The sequence below is a fragment of the Semicossyphus pulcher genome, unplaced genomic scaffold (genome assembly GCF_022749685.1).
Source record: "Semicossyphus pulcher isolate SPU_LCO1_2020_fin unplaced genomic scaffold, fSemPul1.0.p SCAF_15, whole genome shotgun sequence".
Lineage (NCBI taxonomy): Eukaryota > Metazoa > Chordata > Actinopteri > Labriformes > Labridae > Semicossyphus > Semicossyphus pulcher.
Window position 1 is genome coordinate 19,860,884 of NW_027211659.1, and position 12,085 is coordinate 19,872,968.

The window sequence follows — 12,085 nt, forward strand, 5'->3', positions numbered from 1 at the left end:
CCACCACAGGTACCAGTGGCCTTCTGGCCACAGCTCCTAGCAGCTGCTTCCACAATGGAGGCTGTGCGTGGATGTGTTCCACATCTTGCGCCGGCTCTGGTGGAGGTGAGAGGTGATATTGCACATACGGAGAACAAGTCTACACTGCAGGGGATCAGCATGCAAAGGCTCAGGGATCACCATCTTTGCCTGCCTCTTGACCCACAATGCACTCGACCCCTATGCCTGTCCCTGTAGGTGGTGGGCCCACAAGGTGGCGGCTCCATGTTTCTTAATTAATTAATTAATTCAATCTTTGACTATGAAATTTCCAGTGAATTTTCACAATGGGAGCCAATATGTTTATGTGTCTCCGAGTACCTGAAGCATATGACACAGTATTGTCTGTTTTAGGGTGAAGGATCGGATGGTTCGGGTCCCTCCTGGCTACCAGGCAGAGCTGGTCATCCAGCTGCAGTGGATAGACGGAGAACCTCCACAACAGATCACCAGCCTTGACATCAACTCTGCCTATGGCCTGTAAGTCTCCAGATGCATGGCAGTCTGTCAGCTGATCTTTCTAACCATCGGTGTAACTGCTATTTTCTCTGTCTTGATTAGGAATGTCAGTAAGGTTTATTTTTTCCTAATTTATCCATGTGGCTGATTTGTAATATCTTTACTAGTCTGCATCAGCTTTTTAATGCTGTTATGACAGCATTACCTCAAGTAAAACAACTAAATAAATGCACCTGAGAAACCAAGAAGCCTTTACAACGTACATTTTAAAAGATAGTTGTATTTATTAACTGTAACAGAGGTATTGCATGTTGGTGGTTCCAAATGGCAGCAAGAGTAGACAGTTTGACAGTGGTTCAAACTTAACCTTCCAGAAATGATCTAACAAACTGACTCTAAAGTGCACACAGCATGATATCTTTATGCTTTGTCTGCATCTAGTTGTGTGTCTCTGTGTCTTTGGTATGAGTTTTCTTAAGTGTCATGGCATTGCAAAACTTGTAAATGATTTTTGAGTTGTAAACTAAATAATTTAACTGTAATGTGATGAAACACACCAATACTAATGTTAATGTTGACAGTTTTATTTTTTAAATCAACATTTCATGGGTTTAAAATGCCTTATCACAGTAATGTTTTATATCAGCATGAACCTTTCAAAACCACAGAAAAGTTGACTGGTTTTGGCTTATCTTTGTCTTTATATTTTTATCAAAAAATATAATTCAAGGTTGAAGTTGCACTTTAAAAGTTTAGCTCACTGTGTAGGGTTGCATTACTGGATTGACTAGTGAATACAAGTTGCTGTTGAAGTTGGTGTTGTTAAATGATTATCAGCTGCACATTAAGAAGCATAATCACCAAAGCAATATTTGATCAAGTTATGGTCCACAACAAGCAAATTAATCAAATAAGCCATCATATTTCCCAAAGTGAAGTAAGGTTGGGTGGTGGCTGATTAATGGCAGTTGTCGGCAGCATTGGCACCATGATCCATGGGGGTAGTAAGTTTTAAAAAAGCCAGTCTGTCATGGAATGTATTTTGCATGTACAGAATCAGTACACATCTGAGGATGACATGAACTGGTTAAGGTTTTGTTTATTTATTTATGATGACTAGTAATGGCTTGTGAAGAATAATAGCATGAACCATTTCGATACAGTGTAGTTGAATCAGGCACAATGGGATGCCTTTTAAGCAACACACTAGCTCAGAGTTATGTGTAGTCAAGATATATATTAGTCTGTTCACAAGAGCAGATAGAGCTGCTTTGTGACCCTACTTATATTTTCTTTACCACTATTTTTTCTTTTGCTGTCAAGCCTTTAGTTTTGATCTTTGAATGCTAGTTTATGGTGATTTCTATTCTACTGTTTGTATTGTAAGTATTGCTTATTTTAGCAGTATGGATAAGGGTAGAGTTTAGCCACTGCAGCCTTTACATCATTGTTCTTTACATAAAGAACATGATGGACATTTGGGGTAAAATTTTCAAAATAAGAGGCAACACTTTGGTTGCTTTTGCCATCTGATCGTGTGAGAAAAATGTAAACAGAACCAGTGTGTGCATGGTGTAAACAGTATAGCTATGATCAGGTACAGCCAGTCTGGGTAACATACTGTATATCAATCAATCAATCAATCAAATTTTATTTGTATTGCGCCAAATCATAACCAGAGTTATCTCGAGACACTTTACAGAAGGAGCAGGTCTAGACTGACTCTTTGTTATGTTATTTAAAGAGAGGCCCAACATGAATCACCATGAGTAGTAGTGGTAATATTCGGCATATTGGCAAGGAAAAACTTCCTTTTAACAGGCAGAAACCTCGAGCAGAACCAGACTCATGTTGAACAGCCATCTGCCTCAACTGAATGGGCCGAAAATGGGATAGAAGGAGATGCAGGATAGAGACAGGCAAAGAGAGCAACAACAACATATGTTCTTGTTACAACAACAACATATGTCCTTGTTACATGAACAACAACAGACACATACTTATGGTTACAATGCCAATAATAGTGGTAGACTAGGGTGAAGATTAGCAAAATGAATGAATACATAAATTAGCGAGAGAAGCAGAGTGATGATAAAGGCTGAGGTAATCGTAATTGTAACAGTTGAAGTCAACAGGTCTACTATTTAGCATAGCAGCAACAATAATGATACTATGGGGAAGGCTGATGTTAGTAGTTGTTGCAGTCGAGCAGGTCCACAGCAGCAGGTGGTCTGCAGCAACGATCCCCAGGAACCTTCAAGACAAGGGAGCACAAGAACTCCCGGGAAGATATATGGTTAGTAATGTTAATGGGACTAGAAGATACAGAGTTTATGAGCTGCATTAATATGACAGAGAGAGAGAGAGAGAGACAGAGAAACACAGAGAGAGAGAGAGAGAGAGAGAGAGAGAGAGAGAGAGAGAAGCTTGGTGTGTCAGATCCCCCCGGCAGTCTAAACCTATAGCAGCATAACTATGGGCTAGTCCAAGCCTGAGCCAGCCCTAACTATAAGCTTTATCAAAGAGGAAGGTTTTAAGTCTACTCTTAAAAGAAGAGAGGGTGTCTGCCTCCCAGTCCTTGACTGGTAGATTGTTCCAGAGGAGGGGGACCTGGTAATTGAAGGCTCTACCTCCAACACTACTCTTAGAGACTTTAGGTACCACAAGCAGGCCTGCATCCTGGGAGCGCAATGTTCTAGAGGGGTAATATGGCACTATGAGCTCTTTAAGATATGATGGTGCCTGACCATTAAGAGCTTTGTAAGTAAGAAGAAGGATTTTAAATTCTATTCTAGATTTTACAGGAAGCCAGTGCAGAGAGGCTAATACAGGAGAGATGTGATCTTTCTTCCTAGTTCTTGTCAGCACACGTGCTGCAGCATTTTCTACCAGCTGAATATTCTTATTAGGGCGGACTGATAGTAACGAGTTACAATAATCCAACCTGGAAGTAACGAATGCATGGACTAGTTTTTCTGCATCGTTTTGAGACAAGATGTGTCTGATTTTTGCTATGTTGCGAAGATGAAAGAAGGCTGTCCTTGATATTTGTTTTATGTGGGAGATGAAGGACATATCCTGATCAAATAGAACTCCCAGATTCCTAACAGTAATGCTGGATACCAGGCTGATGCCATCTAGGGCATTTATATCATTAGAGAAAGAATCTCTAAGGTGTTTTAGGCCGAGCACAATAACTTCAGTTTTATCTGAATCAGCCTATATTAATGCTGAATTTATAGACCATAGAAAAAGTCATTTGTTTTGAATATGGTTTAGTTTGTGTGTCTTCTTTTTATGAAACAGAAAAACAGAAAAATCACTGCAACAATTTTCTCTTGATCAGTTAAGCCAGAGGCTCTAGAGCGTATTCTGTATCTCTGCATGGCATTAATATTCAAAACAGCAGCAGCAAAGTGAGATAAAGGCAGGGTTTTTTTGTTACAGTAATTACACCAAAATGTCAAACCTAATTTGACTGTGTTTGATAAGGCTATATGTAGCACCTTCAACGTCATTGAGAATAACCTGCTGAAATGAATCTGCCAGTAGTGTAAATGTCTCAGGCTGAAAAACACTCTTTCTTCTGCAAATGTGTGTGTGTGTGTGTGTGTGTGTGTGTGCACGTGCCTCTTGCTGTGTTTGTGTTTGTCCAGTTTGGCGTTTGGGAACTGTAATGGCCTAGCGGTGGTGGACTACTTGCAGAAAACTGTCCTGTTGTGTATGTCGACACTGGATCTGTATGGAGCCGCCGACCCCTACCAGCGCCTCACCCGCTCCCCACGCAGGCACAGACAGTCAACCTCAGGTAGCTCTCACACACACCCACACACAAACACACATGCACATACACAACTATAGTGCAGTCACACGATAAGGTGTCAATAATGTTATCTAGACTCATCTCCTCGTTTTCTCCTGTCCTCTCTCCCTATATCACTACTGTCTATTCTTCTTTTCCGTCTCAGTTCTTCCTTTTAAGGTTAGACTTATCTATAACGCAAATCAGATCTATCTTTGATGAATGATCTGAATTTATGATGCAATTGGTTTAGATACTTTTCCTGTGTTATTATTTAGTAACACTGCCTGAAAGCCCTTAACCTCATACTTTTTGATCAGGCAAAAGATTACCCTTTATTGTGACCTGCTTTTACACAAAACACCAGGTTTTCGTTGGTCTATGGCGAAGTCGCTTTCTGCATCTTAAAGATAGCAACACGTTACCCGTTCCCCTGACCACGCCTCATTTTATGCCAGTGTGTTTGCTATTTATCTACACATTATGAAATGACTGCTTCAGGTGGAAAATAGACACTTGCACTGCATGCTGCAGCACTTTCACTTATGTGAAAGAAATTTGGTAACCACAAAAGATATGTAAGCAATATCTATTCGCACAAAATAGTCAATTAGCAAGTATAATCAAAACATGTAGGTATATGTTTCATCATTCTAAAATCGCGTCTGTCTGCGTCTGTACAACTCTTTTCTCTTCTTTCTTTGCTATTTTTCTCTTACACAATAAGATTACAAAACACCTGTCCATTTCTGTATGCCTGTCACACTATGATATGAAGTGCATGTGTGTCATTTCATGTTTGCATTTATATGCATGTTGTCTTTTGAATTCTCTTTCCTATCTGTTTTTGCTCCTGCTTGAGCAATAATCTGTAGCTAAAATCCACAGAGGTCTCCTACTTCCTGACTCCTGCCTCCCTTTTCTCTGCTACTTATTTTGACTGGTGATGGTCTCAGAGACCTCTGTCTACTGCCTAGAAAGTTCAGCCCCAACACAGAATATACTGTATGCTCTCATTTCACCTTCCACTAGCCTCTGGTTTAAATACATAGCAGCTCCAGTGGTTCAGTACTTGAAATGTCTGGTATCCTTTGAGTCATTTAAATTATTGAACTTTCTTATTGCATTATTCTACCAGTGAAGCTGGTAAAGCTTAAGGAGTCATGTGAAGGGAAATATCAAGGTAGACCACTGTACTGACTCAATTTCCGTACTTTAAAATCAATTAGGGCATGGAAGGAAAAGCAGAAATGGGCGACTTTGGCCTTTGGCTGTAGCCCAGGTGGTGTTATGATCTTAAGCAGTTGCTATGCTGCAGAAAGCAATGTAGACAAAACTCTAAGGACACTATGAGCAGGCAAAACAAAATACATGGCACTTTCTAAACTAAACTAAATGTTTAAGCAGCTGCCTCTTGTATTTATGTAATATTCAAGCTTTTGTCCTTTCTACAACATTTTTAGCTGTTGTCGCCACACATATATGTACGTATGTGAATACTATATTTATGTCAGTCAAACTTAGTGTTTTCATTTCAAAAATTATGCTTAGTTATAGAACATTTTATTCATTTTAGTCAGTTTCTGCAGATATATTGTAATTATTAATACCAGGACATAAAAGTAAACAGACAAAATGCAATGTAAACCAATAATTTCATGCAACCAGTATTTGTAAGTAATGATATGTTGCCTTCTAACATAATAGTTGACTTCAGAAATAACCAATCACATCAGCTTTTCCTGGAACTGCAGCAGTAGACGTATCTCAGGTGTCCTCCTCTGACATTAACTCGGTTGCTGCTTGCTCTCACTTTCTTTTTCACTCTAAGCCTGTGTTCTTCTCTCTCCCCGTCCCTCCTTTTCCTCCCCTCCCTCCGTCCTTCCTTGAATCTGTTCACTCTTTCCTTCCCTGTACATCCACCCACTCTCCCTTTACCTTTCTACGGTTTCTTCTTTTCTCTCCTTGTACTTTCTACCTCTGCTTCTGTCCCACCCTTTGATACACCTTTCTGCCACCTTTCTCTCTTTCCCACCTTCCTTCCTCTATCATCTCTCCCTGCTCTAAATCTCTTCACACACTTATTTCTCTTTATTCCCTGCCTCCATCCTTTCCACTACCTTTCTTCCCTCTCCTCCTCCTCCTCCTCCTCCTCCCATCTTTTCGTGACTGTGGCTGCTGATGTGGGCATGTGGGCCTGCCTGACAGAGTTTTGCATGCGCGGCCTATCTAACTTTTACTCAGATTCAAAGAAAAGGATCCGTACATCCTATCAGAGTAAGTCGGGCCCTCCTAAAGGGGTGTGTGGGTGGGGGAGGGGGAGGATGCAGCGTTTTGGTGAAATAACTGGGTTGGTAGAGATGGTTGCCATAGGGACTGGGAATGGATGATGTGGACTGAAAGCAAAGGGAAATGCTGAAGACATGATTAGAATAAAATTGTTATTTTCATGTCAGTATTTTGCCACATAAAACAGAACATCCCTATTCCAGTCATGTCCAACAGTATGTCCTTTGCTGACAGAGAGCCACTCCTTTGAGCCTGTTAGTAAGGGCAGTTATAAATAATATATGATCCATGTGATGTATATTTTAACGGAAGCAAAGTTAGTGGGGTGAATAAAGCCTTAAGCAACTACTGGGCCCAGCAACACAAAAGTATATGCTTTTAGTCAAAGATAAAGGATTTCTTTTTATTTTATACGACATTAACGGTCAATGTTTTTGATCATTTCTAAAGTCAGTATAAATAATGAAAGGAAAAATTGCCTTAAGAAGTTTGTACTGAAAAGAAAAGAAATGATTAAATTAATCAAAATGTTCTGAACTGTGATGACACAGTGATCCTGTTAATGAAGCCATAATGAAAGCGCCTTAACTCCCTACAATTGTGGTCAGACTCAAAATAACCAGAATTTGTGGTGTTTTTTTAAAAAGGGAGAAGGTCTGGTTTTTCATTCTGGTCAGTGCTTGGTGCATGTGATCAGATTTGATCAAGTTTGTGTTATTCTGTCTTGTATTTTGATGGTTTCTCACCCTTTATCATGAGACTTGCACTACTAACTGAAGATGCCTCATTATGGTCCTGTTGAGATTCATTTTTTTAATTAAAGTTCAAGTTAACTTTTTTTGTAGATTGTAGTGCAGGTCACATCAGGGATCCGCCACTCTGCTCCTGAGAGACAAAAAGAATCAGACTAACATCCATTGGGGAAAGTGGGAAAAGATAAATAGCTTTGAATTGATTCTGCAATTTAGAGATGATACATTGTTGATAATATGCACTCTAAACTCTCTGTTGGGGCTCTGCGTGGCTGATATCACCAATGCTTACCTTGTTATATTCTATAATCTGATTGTGTGCACTCCATTTTTCTTCCTCTTGGCTACATTTGGCTGTGGCAGGCCTTACTGAACTCTCTGACAACCAGCAGTCCATTGACATGGAGAGGAGCAAGTCACCCACCTCAGGTAACCTTTTGACACACACAGACACCCACACCACCTTTCATTGGCACTGTGAAGCCTTGCTGCAATGCTATTGTATTTTAAGATCTACAGTATGCAGCCTGTGGAGACCACACCCTTCACCAGAGCATCTTCAACTGATGAGAATGGCTGCTGTTTAAAATGGTAACTCCTGTTCACTGTGGTAGTTGGACATGTTACATTCTGAGATAAGTATTGACTACCATTTTGGTGGAAAGTTGTTTGAAGGATTATGTATTAGAGTTGTCAGACTGCTTGATTGTAGTGTTCTGTGGCTTTTCTGATGCATTTTGTCAGTTTGGACAGATTTGTTGTTTTTTTAGTTAATGTTGTGTAATAACAAAGGTAAGCCAGAGAAGAACCTCTGTCTTTATTCCTTATTGACTTTATTGTTTGTCCAAGTAGACAGCAGCTCATGTTTAGAGAGTAAAAGGAGCATGCTAAAGGGGGCATGCCCACTGAAATGTTTTGCCTTAAACCAATGTTTATACAACAACTGTAGCGGTGCTGATTACATGTGGCAGTAACTTGCATAATTTTATAAAATCAAGGCTTGAATATGAGATCAGAACAGAATAGTTCCTACAGCTGGTGAAACATTTATTTATATCATCCATAATATATTATGAGAACCTCCAGTGCACTGCTGTCGTTGAAAATATTGCTGGCGTGTTTGTTCAGCAGTGCTTGGCTTGTACGAAATGCTACAGGATGTATAATGGGTAGACATTTCAGAGGAGAATAATGTGATGAAGCATACGTGTCTTAAATGTTAATGTTATATTCATTATGATGTTGCCTGTGGTTTCAGGATTTAACTTTGGAGACACAGTATCATTGTAAAAATGATGATGGGATGTTGAGTGCAAGCTGCAGGATGAGAGGGTGATGACTAATGAACAATATTGATAATCAGAGGATAATGTAAAAGGTCTGGTGCTAATAGGTTTAAAGTATGAGATTTTTTTTTTTTTCTGTCTGTTGTTGTTGCAGACAGGGAAGATAAAACATGATTATGTCTATGATTGCAAGAAAAGATTACTGCAATTTCAGAACTTGAAGGTTAAATGGGGTGATGGTGTCAGTGTGTAATTCTTTACTAAAGACACCGCTAAGAAGATATGTTGTGTCTTCAAGGCTCTATGTGCTTTAAGCTAATGTTTCCCAACTGTTATTTATACACCAATTAGATTTACTGAGGATGTTCCTCATCCGTTAGAGATACAAAATATACTTAGTACTAGTTGATTTGTAGAAACACTTCTGTGACATTATAATAAAGTTAAAATTGTTTTTTCGTTCAAGGTACCTTTTTCTTTCTGTGTATGAACATGCATACAACTCCATAATAACTCTGTCAGGTCCTGAGATTTTTGGCTTTTGAAATATCCAGCTGCTTTGTGATATGACTGTGCAAGCAAGTGGGCAGTGTTGTTCAAAAATGCAAACAGCTTCATTTTCATCACTAAGCAAACATAAAACCATATAAATGGCAAGGTGTCTTACACACATATAAATGCTGTCCATGTATCGTTCAGTGTCATGTGAATCTCTCAGAGACAGATTTTACTGGCACTGATTATGTTTAAAACAAACTGAACCTCACTTGACTCGATATTTCTTTTACAAATGTTTTCCTGTCCTTGTTCTAAGTCCTTGTTCGAGGTCCAAATACACGTAATACTCTTGAGCAGCTTCTGAAAACAGTATGAATGCCATTTCGCAAATTAAGTAGTTTGATGTGTGTTGTTCAGGATACAAAAATTGGTTGTCTCAGGGTTGAATTGAGCTATCAGTTTTGTCAGTCTTGCCGTTGAGCCTCTTGACCAAAGAGAGCATAAGAACAGAATAACTGAACTCAGAACAAGATGTTCTTTGCTGTCTTGTCAGAGAAGTCCTTCAGTCTTTGTATTGTGGATGAGGTCACGGTCACCATGTCCCATTACTGGCCTGCAAGGAATTATGGAGAGTTGGGTGAAAACTATTGTCCACACTACACGGCATTACAATCAAGTGTCTGATTTCTTGGAACATTTACCCAGAGAGGGGAGAAAAGTAAGAATGTTGAAGCTGTTATATTAGCTGAGTACATTTTCAGAATAAATGCATGCTATCAAGATAGGAATATTAATTGTTAAAAGCGGTGCAATCTCACTTTCTTTTCTCAGCTTAAATAATATTCGATATTTGAAGCTTTAAGTACATTTAAACTAGCTTTGGATGGGGACAAAGGAAAAAGCACAGGTGTGCTCTTTGTGTTGTGTGCTGTTTGTTTCCTCTTGCTAAACATCAACTTCTATGGCCATTAGAGGCTGTTCAGCTGTCCCTGACACACCAGGTGTTGTCTTGAAGGCCACATACTGACTGAAGACAGCTTATTAAGGAAGGCAGCCATCATCCTGATTCACCCTGCATGTCAATAACTGCAGGTGTCTCTCTCACGTCTTCTTCACACATTTTCCCCTCACCTTCTCCTGTCATTTTTACTATCTCCCTTTAGTTATTAGAGCCAGCAATTGGCCCTTCCCTTTCCTAAAGGCCAAACCTCCACATCCTTCCCATTGTCTTCTATTTTATATCCTTGGGTTCATTGTTTTGTTTGAGGGTTATGTATTATATATTTTTTCTGGCAGCTTTATGCCACAAAGCTAGCTTGAACAGGCCCAGTCGTGAGATGGGCTAACAAGCTGAGATGCCAGTGGTTGGTGCCTGACCCTGCAGGATATATTTAGCCGAGAGCATGTCAGGGGAGAAAGGGAAGGGGTGAAGGCTTGAAACAATGGGCTGAACTAATGCTACCTACTCAGCTCCATGGAACCCAAGGTGGTTTTCTAAAATTGATAAGCATACCAACAGTTTTTTCTGCTAAAACCTGCTGGTAAATTTTCTACAATAAATAGTACACAGTTGAATAGTGCACTGAATGCCATTATTTCCTGTGCTCATCCATTTTAACATATTGCAAAAAGCCTGACAAACCCATTAATGTGAGTGGGAATCTCCAGCGTTATAAGTGCTGGAAATATGTGGTCATAAGCAAAAATATTCGTATGGAGCCATATCTAAAAAATATTATAATATATTTTTGTTGTTCACAATGTAGCATTCTATCCATCAATCCATTTTGTTCTGCATATCCACGGCCAGGCCTCGCTGGCAGCAGGCTAACCAAGTTGCCCCAAAACGTCTCCAGCTCCTCATGGGGGATCCCAAGTCGTTCCCAGCACAAATGTGAAATAAAATCCCTGAGTGGGAATCTCCTTACCAAATCTCTATGGCTGAGTCTTGCCAACCTGAGGAAAACTCATTTTAGCACACTCATTCTCGGGTCACTACCCAAATCTCATGACCACAAGTCAAGTTCGGAAGGTAAATTGACTGGTAAATCTAAAGCTTTTCTTTCTCGATCAGCTCTGTCTTTGCGAGCCAGGTCTGTCAAGCTCCCTCAACCCAAATCAACTCTCACTCTTGAAGAAGACCGGATATATTTGAACTTGTTTGCTTGAGGCTGTAACTCAGTCGCCAACTGAAGGGAATAATCCAACATTTTCCAGAGAGAACCATGGCCTCAGACTTCAAGGTGCTGACTCTAATCCAGACAGCTTCACACTATGCTGTAAACCCCTCAGTCTCAGATGGAGGTCACAGTTCGATGAAGCCAACAGAACCACCTTATCTGCAAAGAGGAGAGATCCAATTCTGATGTCCCCAAACCAGACACTCTCCTCCCCCCAGCTGTGCCCTGAGATGCTGTCCATGAAAATCACAACAAGAATTGGTGACAAGGGATTGGGAAGTCAAAATGAGCTTGACTTTGTGCAGTTGATATGGACACAGGTTTCACTTTGGTCGTAGAAGGACCTTACATCTCAAAGGCCCTGCTACCCCATACTCCCTTTGTACCCCCAACAGGACCCCCCACCCATACCAAGCCCTGCTTTTCTCTCCTGATACACTTCTGGCCAACTGAAAGTCCTTCTCCAAAGCCTCATACTGGATTTTGCAACCACAAAAGCCACATTTTTTCTAGCCATGACGTTAATGATGTCCTTCTGGCAAAAACTCAAAGCAGCCGCATTTCCCAGTAGAGGCTTTGAACACGATCCACTCGGATTCCATGTCCCTAACCACCCATCTTAGACAGGGAGCCTCAGTCAGACATTCCCAGTTCATCCTCACTTATGTCTACCAGGTCTCTCCAGCAGTCTACCTCGCCATGTGATCCAACTCACCACAAGGTGTTAATGAGTTGAGAGATCTGATCCTCTCTTTACTCGAATGTCCAAGACATAAGGCA

The 12,085-nt window shown here is 40.3% G+C and overlaps 1 protein-coding gene across 1 annotated transcript in view; it reads left to right on the forward strand.

The window, feature by feature from the left end:
- Window positions 1-12,085, forward strand: part of stxbp5l (syntaxin binding protein 5L) — a 135,091-nt gene that overhangs the window by 99,784 nt on the left and 23,222 nt on the right. The window contains exons 17-20 of the mRNA XM_069662688.1: window positions 394-519; window positions 4,155-4,306; window positions 6,509-6,577; window positions 7,705-7,770. Of these exons, the coding sequence (XP_069518789.1) occupies window positions 394-519; window positions 4,155-4,306; window positions 6,509-6,577; window positions 7,705-7,770 (413 nt within the window). The remainder of the gene's footprint in view (window positions 1-393; window positions 520-4,154; window positions 4,307-6,508; window positions 6,578-7,704; window positions 7,771-12,085) is intronic.